The sequence below is a fragment of the Schistocerca piceifrons genome, chromosome 1, assembly GCF_021461385.2.
Source record: "Schistocerca piceifrons isolate TAMUIC-IGC-003096 chromosome 1, iqSchPice1.1, whole genome shotgun sequence".
NCBI lineage: Eukaryota > Metazoa > Arthropoda > Insecta > Orthoptera > Acrididae > Schistocerca > Schistocerca piceifrons.
In genome coordinates, this window is record NC_060138.1 from 969,532,936 (window position 1) to 969,557,394 (window position 24,459).

Here is a 24,459-nt window from a genome sequence, read left to right on the forward strand (position 1 = left end):
AGATCGCTTGATTTTGAGACCTTTATTCCAATTACTTAGTTTCGACAGAATTGTGCTGTCATCTTCAGATTGGCATTACGTCGTCGACTTTTTGAGAAAAAAGTGTAAATACATTAAAAACCACTTTGTTTCAAAATGTCGACGATGCATGTATGTGGACACGTACGCAAAGTGTAATGCCAATCTGAAGATGACAGCACGACTCTGTAGATGCTAATAAGTGGAATAAAGATCTTGAGCTTGGCTTTCACAAAAAATATATTTTATAACTATAAATGCCATAAATCGTAGAATATCCCATTGAGCATTAGGAGTAACTTGCCTCCTATAGTTGGCAAAGGTGAAGGAACATCATACTTTATGAACGTTCATTTTGTCTTATCCAACCCCTGCAGGTTCCACGACGTACAGGGAGTACCAAAAGTCGAATTCATTTCTCCGCGTCTCGCGCAGCGCCCAGCAAATCACTACTAGGCTCAGTGCTGAAACACTTTACTGGAGGCATACGGCTATTATTGCATGTATTAAAATTTCTGCTAATGAGACTTTCATATCTCATTACAAATGTATATTTGCTGCTTCAGTATCACAAAAGCTCATTTTTCATCAAGAGCCGGTGGCTGTTATTCCCATATGGTGTTGGTCATAAGCTTTACATTTATTGAACTACAAGGATGGTATACAGCACAACAGAAAGAAATATGATGTGTCGTCGTAACTTCGTTTCTTCACACAGATACCATTAATGACTAAGGTTACTTTGTCGTTATTCACCAGTTTTTGACGTACAACTATGTAATGCTTAAGCTCTTGGTTAGCAAAAATGCTTTGAATTTTATAGCCTCAGTACAAATGATATGGAAAGTTTGTTTTCCTAGTAAACACCCGAAGGGTCGTCTGAGTAAAACGATTTTGTAGCAGTCTTCAGGTATTGTGCTGTATTCCTTTTAAGTCGATTGACAGCCAGTACTGGTCTGCGAAAAACAGAATTAAAGAGGCAGCTGGCCAGCTGTTTATCTTTATAATCCTCATCTGTCAGTCACACAAACATACGTCTGATGCTAGTACCGTATACTTAATCACTGATTTTATCTGCATGTAAGGCGGCAATAGTTGTAACGCTGAATACATTCGGTACCTCATTTCTGTGGAGAAAAATGAAACAGATTCTTATTTCTTAGTTCTATAGTGTAGTTCCTAAACCAACTCTTTATAGGAGCAAAAGCTGTGGCGCTTACCTGGAACCTCCGCATATCCCGTGGATTCCCGGCGTTCTTCAGGCAGTTCTGATTGCACTTGAGGAAAAACTTCAGGAAGAACCTGAAACATGTAAAACTAAAATTAATACCTGTAACACAGATGTACGGTAACAGGCTGTCATTCAGTTGTTCTTACTGCTAAAATACAAATAGTTTCAGCGCAGTTGCTACAGGCTACGGACGTCTTATTCGTTGGGTAGCACTGGCATAACATTTTTTTTCTTGTTTTCAAGTAAATGAGAGTACTCTTACTTCCAGGATGCATCATGTAGTCAGTGTGTAGACTTACTTGTTCGTAACGTTATAGAGTTTTATAGGAACGTTCTAGGCATGTTATGGCGTACGGAAGTATAACCTAAGAACATGGGAACTTGCACTAAAGTTAAAAAGAGAAAGATTGTTTACATCTACATCCGCGTTACGCGAAACTTAATATATTTCAAAAATGTAAGCGGTCGCAGTATAAACAGCTGGTTGACAGAATAATCAGCATTACAATTACGGCACACAGTAATCATTTCTTTTTTTTTTAATTTTATATCTCATACCCAAGCAACAAAATCAGCATTTCAGATTCTTGCCAACGTAAAATGACAAATGAATTTACAAGAATCTTTCATTAAATATATTCTGTTTTTCAGTTACGAATTGTAATGCCGTCGGGGACAAACATCCCCAGCTATACGTGTAACTCACTTTCCCAGGACGGTGCCCGATAACGGCCATGTTGCCATAAACCATCTTACCGAAGTAGTTTGTAATGGTTCTCGGCGTTTTTTTTTTTAAATGGCATGATGGTCTGTTGGCAACGCTGTCCTCAGACGCATATCCGTTGCTAGTCAAAATTTATGGACGGAATTTCTCTAAGTCTCACAGGTTTTGCAACATTACCCACTCCTGTGCCAGAAAAATTGTCAGATCGGTGACACTAGAATTTGCTTCGTTAAGTTTCCTGTAACCGGGAGAATCATTGTAGAGTGGCTGAAGCAGAAAGAGCTTTTCTGCAGAATTATTTTCGAATCATTATCGTCGTCAATTTTTGCTTGCATTTGTTGTCAGCGACCGCTATTCTCATCAGCCCATTGTATTTGAAGAATTAATGTTACCTATCTCTTACATAATGCAAGTCATTTACGAGTTCGTTGGTGTGTCTAGAAAACGTAAGGGTGCTGCCTTCACTTTTGAAGTTAGGTGTCGTTTGACTTTTCTTTGCTTTCCCCAGAAGACACACTAGCACTGCCTGTGCCACTGAAGTTAGTATGTTGTCGACTTATATCTTTATATAATAACTAAAACGTGCAAGCAAAGTTAATAACGTGATTAATAATGCAAGAGGAAGACGCATCAATGGCATGCTTTACAGAAACACAGCTCTTCTGGCTGAAGGTAAAAATGATATGGAGAGACTGTTGTATGATTGGCGCAGCCTGTCACAACATAATATGGATTAACAAACCGAAGGTGAAAACCCTGCAGCTCGTTAGCACAAAACTCCGGAAAAGTGGTCAATAAAATGAAAGATTTCTTCCATCTACGAAACAAGATTACACATGGTAGCGATTACAAATAAAATATCAATCAGAGGTTGATAGCAGTAAAGACAGTTTCCTTCAATGAAAGAGGAATAATTTCCGGGAAATGTACCCCTGGGGCACAGCGGAGTTTCGAAGCGAAACGGGAAAACTGGAGAAGAAAGTGAAAGGATGTTCGGTGTGGTGCTACAAAATTCTGTTAAAATTTAATGTTGAGACAAATTACTAAGTGGAGAGGTATTACAAAAAATAACAGTGGAAATTTATGGAAAGTGGTTATTACAGGGAGGGACTGAGTAGTCAGACATGCACTAACGCACTCACAAGTAGTTAACCTGCACTGGGAGGCGGAGTAGGAAACAAATATTGTAGGGTTACCCAAAGATTGAAATACAAAGGAGCCTCCGAAAGTAACGCACAATAATTTTATTAGCAAAATTTTTAACAGGTAACAAAACAAAAATAATCACAAATGAACTTATATTTTCACTGACATTTCTATAAAGTCACCAATGTTCTCAACACATTTCTTCCAGTGTGGCACCAGTTTCAATATGCCCTGTTCGTAGAAGTCTCTTTGGTTGGAGTATAGCCATCTCCGTATCGCTGATTTCACTTCCGCATCTGTCGCAAAGCGTTCGCAGAGCAGGAATTTCTTCATGGGGCAAAACAGATGAAGGTGCGACGGTGTAAGGTCCGGACTGGATGATGGAGCACCTCCCATCCAAATTTGGCGACTTTCTCAGGAACAGGAGCAGCAACATTGGTACGAGCATTGCCATGAAGAAGTTTGACACCGTCAGCATTAATGTTCTGGCGTATGACACGAAGGGCACTTTCTTAGCAGACCGGTCACTCTCAATTTTTTTCGTACTGAGGAAACAGCATATTTCCACTCTATAGAGGCCAGCTTGGTTTCGAGCGTGTAGTGGTACGCCACACCAGTGACGATTCCTTTCAGAAACTCATTCCCTTCTGCGACGTAATGCGGTAAGTGATCCAAGCCTGTCATCAATCGCAGGCCCACGTGGTTCTCTGTCAGGTTCTTAGGTACTCATCGGGCATTGACTTTATGAAATTTGAACTCGTCGTGAACAGTATCGTACACCGCACCATAGGAAATGTTGAACTGCTTCTATGAAGATCGCAATTTTACACGCCGGTCGTTCAAAATTGCTACCTGAGTGTTTCCGATATTCTGTGGGTTTGCAGCTGTTACCGGCCACCCGGAGCGTGGCGAATCACTACGGTTCACACTGCCCTCTTGGAGGAACGCACGCCACCTGCAGACATTGCTACAGTCCATACAGTCGTCCCTAAACACGCCACACATGTCCCTGTGACTTTTGTTCGGTTTATCTCCTTTGGCCACAAATATCGTACTACACATCGCTGCTCTTACAAGCTGACGACAGTAACATGGGCGCAATGCTTATTTTGTAGTTGAGACTTCCCTCACTTGAACTGCACATGTAAACAAAATACCCTCTGTAGAGCAAACTTCAAACTATATCGTCCTGAAATTTCAACATTCTACCTGCAATATCAGTGGAAAAAAGTTATTGGGCGTTATATTCCGATTGTGGATGTACAGAGATGACTAGATGAACACAAGAAGAGGTAGAGGACAGCAAAACCAATGAAAATACTGACGACTGACGATCTTTTTAATTTTCCATCACGTTCACATCGTTAATGGGCCTTAGGACGGATGAGCGCAGTCTTTCTTCTGGACCGAATGAGGTAGCACAGGGGTTAACACGCGGATCTAGCATTCAGAAGGGCGAAGGTTGAAATTACCGTTGCTCAAGGCAAATGCCGTGATCGTTCCTTTGATAAGGACACGGCCGATTTCCTTCTCTGTCCTTCTCCCGACCTGATGTCTGATGTTTCAATCGCCGTCGACGTTGAACGCTAAGCCTCCGCCCATCTTTCTTCTTGGTCTCCCAAGAGAAGAATTTCTCCGCCTGACTGTGAGTTGTAGGGCTTTATCCTCTGACCCTAAGAAGACGTTTGTGGTGAGTTTCTGCTGGTGCAGCTAAAAGCCAGAGTCTTGTCTATACTGTCTGGGTAAGGCTCTAAGTTGTTATTGTTCGTGGAGATTGTTGTTGTTGTTGTTGTTGTTGTTGTGATCTTCAGTCCGAAGATTGGTTTGATGCAGCTATCCATGCTATTCTATCCCGTGCGAGCCTCTTCATCTCCAAATAACTATTGCAACCTACATCTTTTTGAACCTGCTTAATATGTTCATCTCTTGACCTCCCTACGATTTTTACCCGACACACTTCCCTCCAGTACTAAACTGCTGACCCCTTGATGTCTCAGAATGCTTCCTATCAACCGATCCCTTCTTTTGGTGAAGCTGTGCCACAAATTACTGTCCTCCACAATTGTACAGTTACGTGATCTACCCATCTAATCTTCAGCATTCTTCTCTAGCACCACATTTCGAAAGCTTCTATTCTTTTTTTTTATCTAAACTGTTTACTGTCCATGTTTCACTTCCATACGTGGTAAGACTGACACTTAAATTTCTTCTTCAAAAATACATTTCTTGCCATTATTTTACTGCCCAAATAGCAAAACTCATCTACTACTTTAGGTCTCTCGTTTCTGAATCCAATTCCCTTAGAATCACCTGATTTAATTCCATTACATTCCATTATCCTTTTTTTGCTTTTGTTGATGTTCATCGTGTATCCTTCTTTCAAGATACTTTCCATTCTGTTCAACTACTGTTTCAAGTCCTTTGCTGTCTCTGACAGAATTACAGTATCATCTGGAAACCTCCAAGGTTTTATTTCTCCTGCCTGAACTTTAGTTCCTATTCCCAATGTTTCTTTGGTTTCCTTTACTGCTTATTCAGTGTGCATACTGAATAACATCGGGGATAGACTACAAACGTGTCTCACTTTCTTTTTAAGCTATAAATAGCTTTTCGCTCCCAGTCTTTTACTCCTGCAACCTTCAGAATTTCAAAGAGAGTATTCCAGTCAACATTGTCCAATGCTTTCTAAGGGTCAGTATTGCCTCGCGTGTTCCTACATTTCTCCGGTATCCAAACTGATATTCCCTGAGGTTAGCTTCTACCAATTTTCCCGTTGTTCTGTAAAGAATTCGTGTTAGTATTTTGCAACCATTACTCATTAAACTGGTAGTTCGGTAATTTTCACACCTGTCAGCAACTGCTTCTTTGGAATTGGAATTACTACATTCTTCTCGAAGTCTGAGGGTATTTCACCTATCTCACAGATCTTCCATACCGGGTGGAAGAGTTTTGTCATAGCTGGCTCTCCCAAGGCTGTAGTAGTTCTGACGAAATAACGTCTACTCCAGTGGCCTTGTGTCGACTTAGATCTTTCAGAGCTTTGTCAAATTCTCGCAGTATCATAATCTCCCATTTCACCTTCATCTACACTTCCCTTTCTATAATATTGCTTTCAAGTTAATCTCACTTGTAGAGATCCATCTACACCACTTCCCTTTCCATAATATTGCTTTCACGTTAATCTCCCTTGTAGAGATCCTCTATATACTCCTTCCACTTTTCGACTTTTTCTTCTTTGCTTAGGACTGGTTTACCACCTGAGCTCTTGATATTCATACAGCTGCTTCTCTTTTCCCCAAACGTCTCTTTAGTTTTCTTGTTGGCGGCATCTATCTTTCCCCTAGTGAAACAAGCTTCTAAGTCCTTACATCTGTCCTCTAGCCATTCCGAACAGCAATTTTACACTTCCTGTCGGCCTCATTTTTTAAACGTTTGTGTTTCCTTTCGACTGCTCTATTTGCTGCATTTTCTGAGCTTTCCTTTTATCAATTAAATTCAATATCTCTTGTGTTATGCAAAGATTTCTAATAAGCCTTGTCTTTTTACCTATTTGGTCCTCTGATGCCTTCAGTATTTCATCTCTTAAAACTACTCATTCGTTTTCTACTGTATTCCTTTCCCCCGTTCTCGTCTACCGTTGCCTAATGGTCCCTCTGAAACACTCTACAGCCGCTCATTCTTTCATTTTATTCAGGACTCATGTCCTTAATTTCCTACCTTTTTTCCAACTTCTTCAGTTTTAATCTACAGTTCACAACCAATAAATCGTGGTCAGAATCCACATTTTCCCCTGGATACCTCATACAATTTAAAATCTGGTTCCTACATCTCTGTCTAACAATTATATAATCAAGCTGAAACCTTCCTGTGTCTCCAGACGTCTTCTACGTACACAACCTTCTTCTGTGACCCTTACACCAAGTGTTACCAATGATTAAATTATACTCTGTGTAAAATTCAATCTTTCATCCCTTGGCCCAGTCCACATCACCTACTACTTTTCCTTCCCTTCCTTTTCCTACCATCGAATTCTAGTTCCTCATCACCATTAAATTTTCGTCTCCTTTAACTATCTGAATACTTTATTTTATCTGATCATACATTTCTTCAATCTCTTCATCATCTACAGAGCTAGTCTATCTTGTTTACGATAGTGCGTTCGCTATGCTGTTCAACGTAGCATACCCAAATTCCTATTTTCTTATTCATTACTAAACCTACTCCTGCATTACCCCTATCTGACTTCGTATTTATAACTATGTATTCACCTGACCAGAAATCCTGTTCCGCCTGCCACCAAACTTCAGTAATTCCCACTATATTTAACTTCAACCTATCCATTTCACTTTTTAACTTTTCTAACCTACTTGCCTGATTAAGAGACCTAACATTTCACGCTACGATCCGCAGAATGTCACTTTGTTTCTCCCGAAGACGACATTCTTCTCAGTAGTGTCCACCCGGAGATGCGAATGGGGGACTACTTTCCCTCCGGAATATTTTACATATGAGGACGCCATCATCATTTAACCGGACAGAAGGGCTGCATGACCCCGGGAAAAATTATGGCTGTACTGTAGTTTCCCCTTGCATTCAACGGTTCGCAGTACCAGCACAGCAAAGCCTTTTCGGTTGATGTTATAAGGCCGTATCAGTCAGTAATCCAGGCGGTTGTGCCTGAAACTACTGAAAAGGCTGCTGCCCCTCTTCAGAAACCACACGTCTGTCTGGCATCTCCGTTGTGGTTGCACCTACGTTACGGCTATCTGTATCGCTGAGACATGCGAGCCTGCCACCCGACTGCAAGATCTACGGTTCACGGGGAGGGCGGGAGGGGTGGAGCTTAAGCTGCTCGTTGTCTTTCCCCATTGCTTAGCTTGGCCCTGGTAGAACGGCGAGTCGCCCCTGCAGTAGAGGACTCTGCATGCCCGACACGTGAAGCGACACTCTTCCGGATGGCGGAAGACGGCGCGTGGCGCGCGGAGCGGCGGCGCTGATCAGCAGGCGAGGCGGACGCCGGCGCTAAGGGCGACCGACACGGCCGGCCGCGCGCCAATCTAGTCGCCGGCCGGAGCCAATTACCGCCGCCTCGGCCGGGGGGCCAGGGGGCGTCGCGGCGCAAACTTGGCCGCAAAGTGCGTACCGACGGGGCGCCGCGTCTGCCCACATCAAACACCACCGCTGATCGCTCTGTACTCACCCTCTCTTGCGATGCAAGTAACCACGTCAGTACCAGCTAACAACGGTACGGTTATTCTCATCCAACTTTTACTCTAACTGTGTATTATATTCTGCACAACACAGACTGGCCGAACTGCCTGTGGGTAGAGTTGCTCTCTAGAAAAGCTACGGTTCGGTAGTTTTGGTACACTATAAGACGTAGTAAATGGTAGAATTACGGTATTATTGGTACCATTGGCAGGGAAAGAAATAAATGAAAGTGTGAGAGAGAAACTGGGAGCTGGCGAATTCTTTCTTTATTTTTTGTTTTGCACGTTATTAGAACCGCACATTGTTCACCATTAGTCCATTGTGTACTTCATATCCTTACAAAATACAAGCTGGATTTTACAAGTGATAAAAACTGGTTGATCACGTAACTCTTACGCTTTTACGTAGCGGAAGCTATTACTTTGATGCAAGAAGAGTTTACGTGCGCAAACAAAAAGCAAACTATAGAACTAATGTTACTCTGTACTCAATAAAAGGTTCTTCATAATGATGAAAGGCAACAGTTTCCTGTTATTAGTGATAAGCTGTTTATGAATAGCGGAAACATGCTTTATATGAGCTCTACGAAGTATTGAAGCGATGTTTGACTTTTCTTTTGTTGTCAGTTTTTAATTGTACATTTTTTGGGGTATTTGCGTTTTCTAGCGCTATATGATAAATCTCTGTTTACAAATAAAACCTCAATTAAACTCTGACAATTTCAGTTCTGCTATAAACATGGGCTGTTGCCATTTTTCGGGGTGCACTCAGCCTCGTGATGCCAATTGAGGAGCTACTCGACCGAATAGTAGCGGCTTCGGTCAAGAATACCGTCTTACGACCGGGAGAGCGGTGTGCTGATTCCACGCCCCTCCTATCCGCATCCTCCACCGAGGATGACACGGCGGTCGGATGGTTCCGGTAGACCACTCGTACCCTGAAGATTGAGTGCTTTATAAACAATGTTTATTTATAAGTAAGCGACAGGACGATAACTATGTACAACAAAAATGTTCCAAAGCTACGCGGCATCACTCAACTTATCGACAGTTTACCACCTCCAATTTCTAGGAGAATATAGTAAGACACTGACTGATCTCATACACAAACAAAGCGATCGAAATGAGCGACGCCCGATGGGTACGCAACACATCTAACATACAGGTAACGCGGCTACGATCTTAGCTGACCAAAGCTGCCAGGAAAACTTCCGCATCTACGCATACGTATGATAGTTTAACGTAGCCTGTGGTAATTATACGACTTACGTATGGGTAACTAAATTGTTTTACGGTACTTCTCAGTCACGGATCACACGAACAGTATCCTGATCGGTTAGTGGGTCATAGTTGGTGTACTGTTCAATAGAAATAAAAATGGATGTAGCAAAATACTAGGAAACTAAACAGTAACTCAAACTAACTTCTATACCTCAGTATAAGCACATGCATCTTTCGCATATTAGTTCGTCAACTGAAGAGGCTAACAGAGGCGCTCAAGCCTAAACCTACAAGGGGACTTCAAAAGTAAGTTACGCATGTCTTTTAACGCTAAGACCATTGTGCAACGACTGGGGTACATTGTTAGAAGAGAGTCCATGTTCCGGGTTTCCTGTAGACGCAGTTGTGCTGTGGTGCGGATATCGCATTTTGACAGTGAAATCGTTGTTTAGTTGTACTGACTTGGTGAGGTTTACCAAATTGTAAACAATTCATGTGGTCCCATGAAAAATAACTTTTTACATGACTTTTTAGATCCGGATTTTTCTACTGTATCCAAAGACTTCCTTATCAATGATTCTCAGAAAATTACAAGAAAGTAGACGAGAGGGTGGGTGGAGGATGTTCACGATAAATTATACACGCTCCAGTGCATCATAACTTCTTCTCTATTTAATGGTGGAGGAGGTGCGGCTAAATTACCCTGCTTTACTGATCAGTGTGATCCTGTCAAATCCTATCGAACAATTTTCCAAGTTTAAGTGTGTGGAAGGTTTTCCAGGTTCGTCGATAACATATTCTACATCTACATACACATACACTCCGCAAGCCACCGTACGGTGCTTGGAGGAGGTTACCCTGTACCACTGCTAGTGATTTACCATCCTGTTCCACTCGTAATCAGAGAGAGGAAGAAACGACTGTTTATTTGCTTCCGTAAGAGTCGTAATTTCTAGTATCATCTTTGTGCTCTTTACGCGAAATGTATGTTGCCTACAGTTGAATCATTCTCCAGTCAGTTTACAGTCGCCTTCCCTATTGAGGTTACAGTTTCAGTTCTCGAATCATCTCCGAAATACTTGCATGTTGTTCGAACTTACCGGTAACAAATCTAGTAGCTCGCCTCTGAATTTCTTCAGAACATTCCTTTAATCCGAGCTGGTGCGAGTCGCAAACACTAGAGCAGTACTCAATAGTTAGCCCTAGCGTCCTACGTACGGTCTCCTTTAAAGATGAACAACACTTTCCTAGAATTCTCCCAATAAATCAAAATCGACCATTCGCCTTCCCTACCGCAGTCGTCACATGCTCGTTCCATTTCGTATCACTTTGCAGCATTACGCCCAGATATTTAAACGACTTGACTCTATCAAGCTGAACACTACTACTGCTGTACCAGAACATTATGGGTTTGTTTTTGCTACTCATCTTCATTAAATTATATTTTTCCACATTAACAGCTAGCTGCCATTCATCCCACCCAACTAGAAATTTTATCTAAGTCGTCTTGTATCCTCCTCCTCCAGTCTCTCGTCATCGACACCAGCATCAGCAGCAAATAACCCCAGATTGCGGTCCACACTGTCCGCCAGATCATTTATGTACTCGTATACAGAAAATAGTAGTAGTCCTACCACACTTTCCTGTCTCTAATGAACATTCGCCGTCAAGGACAACATACTGGGTTTTATTACCTAAGAAGTCTTCGAGCCACTCACGTATCTGGGAATCTACACCATACGATCGTGCTTTCGTTAGAAGTGTGTAGTGGGGCACCGTGTCAAATGCTTTTCGGGGATCTAGAGGTATGGAACCTGCCTGTTGCCCTTCGTCCATAATTCGCAGTATACATCATGTGAGCAAACGGCAAGCCGAGTTTCGCACGGCCGAAGTTTTCTGAAACCGTGCTGATTTGTGGGCATAAGCTTTTCGGTCTCTAGAAAATATTCGGACTGAGAATTGTTCAAGAAACCTCCAGCAAACCAGTGTTAAGGATATTGGTCTGTAGTTTTGGGGATCCGTTCTTTTCCGCTTCTTATACACAGGAGTCATATGTGCTTTTTTTCAGTCGCTAGAGACTTTTTGCTAAGCGAGAGACTCGCGATAAATGTAAGACAAGTAAAAGGCCTTCGTAAAACCGAACTGGGGTTCCATACAGACTTGGCGACTTACTTGTTTTCAACTCTTGCAACTGTTTCTCTAGGTCAGGGACGCTTATTTGTATGTCGTACATACGGAACGATGTGCGACGGTCAAAGGACGGTACGTTTGTGCCATTCTTCTGCACCAACGTTCCTTAAACGCGAAATTTATAACTTCGGATTTCGTTTTGCTATCTTCTACTGCCACACCAGAGTAGTCAACGAGTTAGCCCGCTAAGCGATTTTACACAGGACCAGAATTATCTCGGTTTCTTGGCCACATCTTTTGCTACGGTATGACGGGTGTAGTTGTATGGTTCACGCATATATCTTTCCACAGACGCACAAATCTCTTCTAACCTTTATGAGATTGCAGTACCAGCATTGTTCAGAATTACGATGCAATGTTGCTTCGGACATGCATGCATTGCATCGTAATTCTGAACAACACAGGCACTCCATTATCGTATTTATTCTCCAACACCAGCCAAGCGTCTAGAAGTTAACAAAATGTCTCACCTGTACGGGAATATACATAAAGAATGTTCGAGTGTAGCGTGTAGACAAATGGTTAACGACGTATGGAAGTTTGAGTCTAACGGTGGAGCGCGCTCGGATAGCCTAACGATAGGCAGAACTCTCGCGAGTTCGAGTGCGGTTCGGCACAAATTTTCACTGTCGTCATTCGATTATGCACCTGACGGTTGTCCATATTTGTAGCTGCGAATATATTTCATCTACTAACCTTTTCCTGTTGTCATTTGGGCGTTCTCTTTTGAACAGAGTGCGACAGAGCCTTCGGTTCCTCGGCGTTTTTCGAATTTCGTTGTTGAACCACAGTGGGTCTTCCCCGTCGTTAATCCGCTTACTAGGTACATACTTATCTAGAAGACGATTAACAGTCGGTTACCCTTTCCGACGTAATTGCGTCGCGTAGTGAAATCGCTTAAATCGCCCATTGCCTTTAGCACGCAAGCGTAGGTAGCAGACCATCTTACGAGTTTATGTGGAGAAACGGAGAATGAAATTAATAGTGATTTATCGATGACAAAAGACCACTTTTCGAATGAACATAAACAAGATCAGTACGTCCGACATCTACTGTAGTGGAAATCAGTATATATAGACATGGACATTTGTAGGAAAATTGACAGTGTCGGTTGGAGCAGTTGTGCACCGTGTATATGAAATAGTATGAGATCCAGTATACTGACAAATGCAGTCAAATGTTATCACATTTGATGCCATTAGTACAATATATAAGAAGAAGTCAACGATTCAGTCGGTAGAGAATGGAAATCGCCATGAAGGCAGTCTGCTCTGTGGGCTGTTAGTGTGTGTATACATGCTTTTCCTGCACATAGGAAACACACACGATTAGTGACAATGCATATTGTGCACATAAACCATGACCGTGACAGTGTTACGCGGAAAACACTTATTATGTGATGAAAAAGCAAAAATCGGTGCGTAGAAGGAAATAGTACTCTCTAATGGTCAAATCTTGAAGAAGTTGAACCGTTCAAGTACAGTGATTTAGAATTTCGCTACACTGGCAGCAAGACATGGACAGACCGGAAAATAGGGACAACTTACAAAATTACCTGAGGCGTCGAAACGGTTACTTCTGCATAAAGCAAGGGCCACAAATCGTTATTTTCCTCAGCTTTTTGCTGAATTAACGTTACCGTTATCTGTCAGACGTGTACGACAAATTTTGTCAAATGCAAACGTCTTGCATTCAAGAAACGACTGAAGAAACGTGCTCTAACACCCAAACATAAACAGGACAGATTAGAATTCGGACTCGAGAGTGGGATGAAGTGATCTTCAGTGATGATAAGAAGTTTAGTTTAGATGATACGGATGGATTTCATTGTGACTGGCATGATCTGAGAACAGAGTACCAGATGAGAATGGGCAGCTTTTTGCAGTAAAGGTAAATCACACACAGTTTGGGTAAACGCTAGAGTTAACTCTATTATGTGTACTGAGATGGTAGAGACAAGATGGATTAGAATGTACGAGGACCTAGGGAGGGAAATCTAATGTTCCCACAAGATAATGCATCTCTGCATGTTTCTGCTACAACAAGGAAATTATTTGAAGATAAAGATACCGATGTCTTGCCCTGGCCTGGATTTGAATGCCGTGGAAAACCTTTGGCGACTGCTTGGAAGGCGTGTTTAGCGCAATGGAAGGTAATTTCAGCCCGTACGTCAGATGAAAAGAGCGATACGAGAAGAGTGGGAGACAATTTCACTGCAAGAAGGGCGCACCCTAACAAAATAAATGGCGAAGAGAATGTCTGAGGTAATTAGGAAGAGCGGAGGTTGGGCGAAATGCTAACACTGCACTAACACAACAGGACAATGAGTGCCTTTACACCAATCTCCACCCAGGGTATGCAAACGCCTTATTTTGTTCCTTGTGTTGTGAAAGAAACTACAATATGTAATTCCGTCATAATTGTTTATGTTTTATATATGCATACTATACCTTCATAATAAATTCGATTCATGTAGCCTTCAGACACTTCGCAGGAACCCTTCCTTTATACCGACTACCACTCCTATATGCAGCTTAGGGAGAAAAAAAGACGCCGATGATTTCTCCATCGACGGAGCTAACCAGTCACGGTTGGCTCTCGCTTGACCAGTCCTCCGGGACACCCATCGGCGGAGCAGCCGAACGGTCGCCGCAGCGGGAGCGACTCGCATCTTGACCGCGTGTTCTGCGACGAGGCAGGGAGGTGTATCGCGGTCGACGCGCTACGACGAATCAATTAAACGCGGCGTGTCGCGGGCCCCGGGGGGCGGCCGGCCGCGGCGCCGGCGCCTCCGTCCTCGGTGTAATGACAACATCTGACCGGCTGACCACCCCCTCCCCCTCTCCGCCCCTAATAATTATTTCACGAGGCCCACTCATATTTTTTACGGACATGTTTTTTTAAAGCCGTGCTCCAATTAACAGGGAAGCAGAAAACGTCGGTTTTAGGAAGTATTTTTTGTTGCTCGTCTGCCCCTTCCCCCTTTTTTCGTGCCTATTTTTTGTTTTTCGTTGCGGACGCCTGAATTTTTCATAGCGCGCCACACGTGACTGTATATGTGTCTATATGTGGGCATGTTTTGTGTCACATGCAATTAAATCAGAACACACGAATTGTGTACGGCCCGCGTGTAGCGGCCGGGCGGAGCGGCGCGGCGCGGCGAGTGTTTCTGTTAACTCCTGATTGTCTGGCCACAAAAAGCGCGCCGGCGCTGCTCCCCGGCGCGTGTAGCGAACATTCCCGTGTCCAAATGAAACTCCGCGATTTGGCCAGTCGGCCGCCGCCGCCGCCGCCGCCGCCGCCAGCGCGGTCCCCGCCGGGCTCTGTAAACAGAAGCATTGTCGCGGTCCGGCGCCAGTTTCGCCAGTTTGTGTCTTGTATAAACACGGGGCATGTCATCCGCCCGCCGAAAGTGATTGTCGTGTTATGCTTTTTATGTTTCTCTTCTGCAGCGAACTGGCGGTGCAGACTCGCCGAAATAAAACAGAGGCGGCAAAAATAAAAAAATAAAAGGGAGAGAGAGACAGGGCGCAGTGGCAGGTTTCATTCCAGTTCTGAAAGTTGTTTCCGGGTTTGTGACAAACCGAGCGTTTCTCGTTTGTCCGCCAAACCGAACGCAGACAACTAGCGGGAAAATTTTAGAGATCAACGCGGTATAATTAACGAAATTTTTTCCGATACTGCGAAACGGATGTGGCTTGAATGTCACGATATCAGTGAAATGATTAAATCATCGAGAGCACCTTAAAGGAAACAAATTCACATAAAATACTTGAATGACGATTGTAAGTATTTGCAAAGAGTGAAAGACGTTTAAAAATGACTTACTACCTACTTCACCTTAAGTTATACAACAGCAAAAGCGTACAGGTCGCTTTTTTACAGACAAAAACTGAGATATGTATTTATGTGAAGAAAGAAAAGTCAGGCAGGAGAGAAGGAAGGGAGATAGGGTTTAACCACTTACTCATGACGAGGGCGTTAGAGACGGAGTAAAACTTCGAGTAATACATCCGTGAGAAGGGAAGTCATTAGTATCTTTATCAAGGGAACGGTCTGAAGCGCCTTGCCACAGTTCGTGCCGCTGCCCCCCGTCGGAGGTTCGAGTCCTCCCTCGGGCATGTGTGTGTGTTGTCTTTAGCGGGAGTTAGGTTAAGTTAGATTAAGTAGTGTATAGGCCTAGGGAGCGATGACCTCGGCAGTTTGGTCCCATAGAACTTACCACAAATTTCCAATTTCCTGACTGGGATCTGAACCGTGCTCCATCAGAATGCTAAAACAGACCATTGACCACTGCGCCATATCCCTCGAAATAAAGAGATAAAAACGGCATTTACACACTACTTGCAGAATCCAAAATACATTGTCTGCATTGAAAATAAATACGTAATGCTATGAAAACTGTATGCAAGGTAAACATATTTGGTAGCTGCGTAATAAATCTGTTTTACTTCATACAGAGATATAGGGTAATTGTACCAAGTCCAGGGTCAATAATAGCGGTAATATCTCTAATTGGTGGAATGCTGAAAGTAACTCTGGAATCAGATTCAGTGATCCACATGATGCCGACCAGCCTCTGTGTCATACTCTACACTCTTGCGTGGTTTAGACGCGGTGTGGAGGGGCTTGTGAGCGGCACTCCGCTCTCCTAGCCACTATAAGCTTTGCAGCCCTCGGAGCCGCTACTTGTCGTTTAAATAGATTCTCAAGTGGCTTCATGAGGTTTAGTGCAATTCGCTCCAGTCCTTCCACTAAAGAAAAAGTTCTGATGGTACCCTACAACTGGACTCGTTTCTTCCACACGGTAGTCACCCGTTCTAAAGGCGTCAGTGCGCGGGACGAGGCAGCTAACGTTGGCGTGCACGCAGGCGGGGCATCCAACGTCACGAGATACAGCGCCCACTGCAAATGGGACTGTCTCGTTACCATGATTTTGCACTCTCAGCGCTCTCTAGCGCGAGTTGTCGGCTCTATTTAGCTGGCAAGCGGTGCAGTTTGTTCACGAAATTTCTATATTATCTCTAGGTATTAAGATGCACATTTTCTTCCTTGTCCACACGCTACTCGTGTTGTTCTGTCTTTGGTATGCGTAAATAATAGCTTCAGTATCCGTGAACAATATGTCCAGTCAGTAAGGACATTAGCTTCTAAAACTTCACCAAATCGAACCAAATCACTGCTGAAGGTGAATTTACAGAAATTATTCCTATTAATTTCGTAAGGAAGTTCAGCTACCTTTTAGAAAACGCGAAGGTAAAAAAAAATGCAGATACAGCAGGATTCAAACCTTACACCGACCTAATCTCTGTTCTGTGTCGTGGTGGCCCTACTCTTCCACGCTAGGCTGCAGCTTCATGGGCAGCATCTTTGTATTTAATATTACGGTCATTTAGAAGCTTTAATCGCCGAAATAATATTAATTTACCGCTAATTATAACAAATATTAACAAGAACGGCAGGTGGATCCTCAACTTGCCGTTGCCTTGAAACGGCTTATTCTCATAAAACGCGAGTTACAATGCGATGATAACTAAATACGAAAATTCTACAATCAATATGACGTCTCCCGTTGTTTATTTACGAGAAACGTATCAATAACGATTCGTTCTCGAGACACAGAATGTGCTCGTGCTCAGAAACAGCATGAGGTATAACATAAAAAGCACTGAATATTGGCTTCTACTGAAGACGATAATGCAATTCGGCGCCTAGCTTCCTGCAGGCCTCAACCTTCCTGGTCACGTCTCCGAAACATTGCAGAATTTATTTTGTGTTTCACGTGACGAAATGGCTCATCAAACTGCGACAACAGGCAGTGACGTCACAAAACTCGTAGACTGTCACAACGTTAGCCAACTCGTCCCGCGTGCCGACGGCTTTGCCGCCCAGCAACAGAGGCGAACTCCCGAATTAGAGAATATTGTTAACCAGAAATATGTATAGTTGCGTTAATTAAGCGATTTAGAATATGAGAATACTGATATCTGCCGATCTAATGGAAAATGACGCCTTATTTTTGTTCTGGAAATGTTCGCTGAATTGACGAACTGAGTACCTTCAGTTACCTTTAACAATACCCTTGTAAAAGAGTTATAGAACATTTAGTTCCTTAACATGGGAGTTAGCTATTTTCCGAGGTGCTGGTGTCAGTGAGTATGTAGGGGCGACACGGAGCGCTCTTCCCGCTATTCCGAGCGCAGTAAACAGTACGCGGCGCGGTAATGGCCCGTATCTCAAAGAGTCACCTTGTTCTTCGCCGGCAGAAGGCCTGGGACCACGTTAAGGCAAGGCGGCGGCAGCGGCGGCGGCGGTGCGCACTGCCAGCAGATAAGGCGTCGCGGCAATCTGGGCGCTGCGCCCTATCCTATCCTATCTGGCTGGCTGGCTGCCGTATTCACGAGGCGCTAGTGTGGCACGCTATTAAAATCGGAATCGGAACGAGCTGCGAGGCGGGGCAGGCTGCGAGGCGGCGGCTCCGGGCGCTGTAGCACAGCAGGCGCCCGGCGCGCTGTCTCTCCCGGCGCCAGCCAGCTCCCGGCAAATCCAATTCCCACCTTGACAATGGCGCAGAAAGAGATCCATTATTTACACTTTGACCCTCCGCTGCGCTGGGGGCGCGCGGCTCGGGCCGTGCCGAAAGAAAAACTATTACCCGTCGCATTGACTCCGGCTAAATTTCGTTCGGGATTAAATAAACGGCGCCGCGTCTAATGGCCCGCCTGACTCAGCGGTGAGGCGTGTCGGCGCTCGTGATTCACACCAACCACACCCACCGAGTTATGCACTCCTGTCCTTACCGAAACATTCAGCAGCATGTCTCGCACTTCATAAGGGGCACAACACTACTATTTATTGTATGCAGCTTGCACTACGCTACCTTACGCCAGCATGATTACCGCAACATGCATTCCCTTGGACCTGTTCTCTGTAGTCAGGCCTTGGTCTCCCTCTACATCATTTACCTGCCACACTCCGCTCCATTACCAAACTCCTTCAAAAATGTTCAAATATGGGTGCAATCTTATGGGACTTAAATGCTAAGGTCATCAGTCCCTAAGCTTACACACTACTTAACCTAAATTGTCTTAAGGACAAACACACACAAGCATGCCCGAGGGAGGACTCGAACCTCCGTCGGGATCAGCCGCACAGTCCATGACTGCAGCGCCTAAGACCACTCGGCTAATCCCGCGTGGCACCGAACTCCTTGACCTATTTCTTGACGACCAGGGATGTATCCCTTCACTTAGTCCTATATGTGAGTCAAAATGCACCCTGACTCGATTCAGTAACTCTTCATTGGTTACAGAATCTAAACACCATATTTTCAGCAGTCTTCTGTAGCGCCGCATCTCAGAAACATCTGTTCTTTTATTTTCTGTACTGCGCATCGTCCCCGTTTTATCTATGTACAAAGGTACACTCCAGATAAATTCCTTTCAGGAAATACTTCTTAACAGGTAAATCTGTAATCCTCAGTGTGTTGTTGTACGTTCTCACGGCATGCTTTCGGTTGTTCAAGTTTTTGACTGCATTTTTCTGCACGATATTTCGACGTACCAGACAATCGCCTTCTTTAGATATTGCGAACTTTGTTATTATGCGTACTCTCTGTTTGGAGTGGAACGAGAACAAAAAAAAGTATCGTGCAGAGAAATGGAATCAACAGCTCGGCTTAACATTCGAAACCACACAATTAATGTTTCTCTTTTACACAAAATGCTTTCTTGCTATTCCCTCTGTATTTCATAACTTCTTTATTCCTGCCATCATTACCCTTGTTCTATATTTGCTGATCTTCAAATTTCTAATCTCGTTTCAAGACAGTATCCATTCCGTTGAAATGATTTCCCAAATGCTTTGCAACTCATTCGTAAACATTAAAGTTTCATTTCTCCTCCTGCAATTTAACTTAATTTGTAAATTTTTTCTTAGTTTACTGTACCGCTTGCTCAATGTACACACGAAATAATAAGACCGATCAACTACAATCGCTATTTCTCCTTTTCTTTACTTCCCTGTATTTTATATCTGACATCAGAACTTGAAAGAATGCATCCCCGTCTACATTGTCAAAAGAGTAATAGAATTTTATTTTTTAAACAATTACTAAACTGCACGGTGCAAAAAGTCGAATTAAATAAAAAGGAAAACGATGGATGTGAGTGGCTTGATTATGTAGCGCACCTCAGAAGAATCGTATACGCAAGGTAATGTCGACAGTGGCATTTGTTCACCAAACTAGCTGTGATTATTATTCTGCTTTAGAAGTAAGTAAAACTGAGAAAAGTACTTCATTATACGTGAGAAATATTCTAGAATATTATTAAATGTCTCAAAAGTTCTTCTTTCTTTCTTCTGATTGATGGTTTTGGAATTTGTTGCAGAGGGTAATTTGCAGTACGTGGCGCCGCTTTCTCCGTCTCGCAAACCTCGTTGATAACGATATTTCCTGATACGAGGAGCGGGCTTGTTCGTTCGTGCATAAGCTCACATCTCCGGGCTTAATTAGTCTCATATTTCGTCGAGCGGACAATATCACGACACGGCGGGCTAATAACTACAGCTCATCCTGAACAATGGGTTCGCCAGCGACTCACCGCTTGCACACATTTGTCTCCAAGGACAAGAACAGTGCGAACAAAGGCGTTTGGTTAAACAAAGCTCGGCTGTGCCACCTGCCTGTACCGCGCCCATCCATTTCTCTCTCTCCGTGAGACGTGTGTGTGTGTGTGTGTGTGTGTGTGTGTGTGCGTGGCTGCGCCACATGGCTCAGGAATGTCTCCGGCAGATAATTGTCTCCATTACGCACGGCAGGCTGAAGTTGTGTCTACAGCGGGGCGACTTTTGTTAGGTAAACAGACTGCGAACACTGGCGCAGGAGAGCGGGCGTGGGTGGGAGCGCTGCAAGGAGCGCGTCCGCAGCAAGACTGCGGCGGATCGGCCGCCTTTGTCGGTGGCCACGTGAGCGTGCGCGCACACGCCAGACTCGAAAAGCGCGTGCCCGCCCGCGTGTACACACCGGCCGCGGAGATCTCTGAAGGGCCCTCCCGTGCTGCTGCGCCGGCAGACACTTGCATATGTATGCGGATGACAATCCTCCGTAATACACTCGAGGAGGCTTGGCCAAATATTAGGACTGTCCCCGCCGACCTGCGGCCGATCTCCTTTCTTTGAGGGCAGATTATCCGCCAGCAACGAGCAAGGGGGTTGCAGTATTTGCACTCGCAGCGCTGGACCCAGTCTTATATCGGCTCGGACGGGCGTGTGTTTAACATTCATTACACGCTCCGCTAGCGCCGCCGCTGCCTCCCAAGAATCTGCCGTCTCACCCTCTTCACTCGTGTATTGTTTGTTTATACCTCGCTAATGACATACGTGGTCGGGGGTTGGGAGAAGCACGAGCCGACACACTAAACAGGCTAGTGAAGCACTCTGGTCGCGAGTCGCTTCCCACTGAAATGAACTGCCGACATTTCGTCACTCAAACACTGTATTTTCGCGGCGTCCTCGAACACACTGCGAAGAGTTGTCTGGTTCAACACCTTGCCAACCCTTCAACACAAACAGAATTTTTAATTATATTACCTAGCTAAAGAATTATAATTGGATATATGTTTGCCGATAACAGATGGCCCATAGTTCTCGTGGCACTATACCTGTGCAGCAGGGGACATTTTTGTTATAAATTATAATAACCAAAGAACAAGATACGCGTCCGAAATATCTGCGGAAGGGAATGACTTTAGAATAATTTTGAATTTTGTAGTAAGCCTTTGTGCTGAGTCGACATTGAGCAGAACACATTGATTTTGGGTAGTGTGATAGTCATTTTCTGTAGGTTGTACAATGACGGTGCACTACCCTTGGTAGCGGAGAGAGTTGGGTTGGGTTGTTTTGGGGGAGGAGACCACACAACGAGGTCATCGGTCTCATCGCATTAGGGAAGGACGGGGAAGGAAGTCAGCCGTGTCCTTTCAAAGGAACCATCCCGGCATTTGCCTGGAGCGGTGTAGGGAAATTACGGAAAACCTAAATTAGGATGGCCGGACGCGGGATTGAACCGTCGTCCTCCCGAATGGTAGCGGAGAGACTAATATCAATTGCAGAACAGTGAATGAATCGCTAAGGTAAACGAACTTCCAGGTAACGATATTAGTAGCTGCAAATATCGGTGGCGGAAAAATTTTTCGTCTTCGTAATGTTGCCTTTAGTGGGAGGAGAGATGTGAGTGGACAGCTGAAACTCACCAGGTGGTGCGACACTGCCCAGTCTCTGCGCTGCGTCTCGTGTAGTGTGGGTTTGTGACGCTACTGAGCATTATCAGATGGAGACGAGCTTGCTAGTCTTCACGGTGCTACTCGACGAAAACAGGTTCTATGCCGCAACATCATTTAATATCTCGCAGTGTTGTCAACGATGCAAAATAGAGCGCTGTGTGCAATCACTACAGGCGGCTGTATTAAGCAGCTACGCTCGGTACACAGCAGAGTATTAACAGACGTCCGAGCGCACGGAATACATTTTCATATATGTGAGACACACGAAGATATCTTAATTAACGGCGTTGTCGATGGGGCTTTAAAGTCTAGTCTTAATTCCTTCATTCTTCTGGACGGCGTGTGTTCATCCAGGATGAGGGTATCGTCAGGAATGCCCGAGGGAAACGTGATAACAGCGCTCTTGTTCTCTGTATACATAAACGATCTGAAGGATAGGGTGAGCAGCAGTCTGCGACTGTTTGCTGATGCCGCTGTCGTACAAGGGGCAGTGTCATCTTTAAGTATGGGAGCATTGGGAGAACTAGGCTCCATTTCTATTTGATGTGATGAATTGCTGCTTGCTGTAAATACAAAAAAAATGTAAATTACTGCAGGTATGTAGAAAAAGCTCTACTATAATGTTCGAATTCAGTATTAATGGTCTGCTGATTAACGCAATCACGTCGGTTAAATTTCTACATCTACATACATACTCCGCGACCCATCATCTGGTACGTAGCAGATGGTACCTTGTGCCACTATTAGTCATTTCCTTTCCTGTTCCACTCCCAAATAGAGGGAGAGAAAAACGACTGTTTGTATGCCTCGTACTAGCTCTAATTTCTCTTATGTTATCTTTGTGATCCTTACGTGAAAAGTACGTCGGGGGTAGTGGAATCATTCTCCAGTCAGCTTCAAAGGTCAGTTCTAATTTTCTCAGCAATGTTTCTCGAAGAGAACGTCGCTTTTCCTCCAGAGATTATCATTTCCGTTCCTGAAACTTCTTGGTGATACTCACTTGTTTATCGAATCTACCGGTAAAAACCTAGCAGCTCGCCTCTAAATTGCTTCGATGTCTTCCTTAGACCGGACCTGGCGGTGATCCCAAATACCGGCGTAACGTTGCAGACCGACGTGAAATGGAACGAGCATGAGGTCAGTGCTAGGTTTAGGGGAATGATCGGCGTCGTTTTATTGGGAGAATTCTAGGAAAGTGCAGCTCGTCTATGAAGCAGACAGGCCACATACAGAACACTTACGTTACCGGTTCTTGAGTACTGGTCGAATGTTTTGGAGTCTGCTTTGGTCAGATCAAAGTAGGACATTGAAACAATTCAGAAGCGCGCTGCTCGAATTGTTACCGATAGATTCGATAAACACGCAAGTATTACGGAAATGCTTCGTGAACTCCAGTGGGAACATCTGGAATAAGAACACGTTATTTTCGAGTAACATTTAGAGAACCAGACTTGCGACAAACCGAAGAACGATCCTACTGCCACCAACGTACGTCTTGTGTAAGGACCTGAAGACACGATGAGAGAATTCGGGTCTCACATGGCAGCATACGGGCAGCCGTTTCCCCTCACTCTATTTGCAAGTGGGACAGTAAACGAGTAACTGGCAGTTGCACAATGCACCCTCCACCACGCACCGCATGGTGTCTTGCGGAATATGTAGATGTAAGCCACAACACTTACTTGTCGCGAAGAGAGGGATCACTGTCTGCGAAGGAACACCCGCCTTTCCAATTACGCTACTTGGCAGTAGCCCTGATCCTTTGCCAACCATTAACACCACAGTCTTTATTTTACGAATGAAAATTATTTTAGATTGAATTTGGCTTCCATAAGTTCTTCTCACAGTATTCCGTAGGTTGTTGCTAGAAATGGAGTAAACATAAAAATTATATTTTCATAATAGATGCGTGCTGACTATGTTGTTCAATACAGGAAAGCGGAGAGGAAAGAGATATTTCATTTGTTCATTGCACGCTGAGACAAATGGAAGTATTTGAGTTTCTTAAGTTACAAGAAATTCTACAATTTTATTTTTAATGTAATGTGATGCATCAATGACGGCAATGGTAACAGATGTGGAACGCTTCTTGACAACAACGTAAATGGAAAAGAGAGAATACAGCGACGTGAACGAAGTAGTCTATCTGGCATTTGACTACGTCACAGAAAAAGGAATAATACATGAAACTGGATTTCACTGACAGGGACTTAAATCTAACCAACCTTCATTACGATTCGACGACATAATTGCATTACGAGTTCCTCAAATTGTAAGATAGAGAATTTTTTCTACTAGTCTCAAGAAGAGAGAAAATTTAAACCCACCTCTTCGAAAGATTCAGCGAAAGGCAATTGTGGATACGGAAACCAGGCAAAGTGAGCTACACAAGAGTGCAGAAATGGGCAGTCGGCTCCTGATACTCGAGTTATTACC

At 44.0% G+C, this 24,459-nt stretch overlaps 1 protein-coding gene across 1 annotated transcript in view; it reads right to left on the reverse strand.

Annotated features, from left to right (window-relative positions):
* The window catches only part of LOC124776885 (transcription factor collier), a 491,431-nt gene that overhangs the window by 120,679 nt on the left and 346,293 nt on the right, over nucleotides 1-24,459 (reverse strand). The window contains exon 7 of the mRNA XM_047252075.1: nucleotides 1,239-1,320. Within this exon, the coding sequence (XP_047108031.1) occupies nucleotides 1,239-1,320 (82 nt within the window). The remainder of the gene's footprint in view (nucleotides 1-1,238; nucleotides 1,321-24,459) is intronic.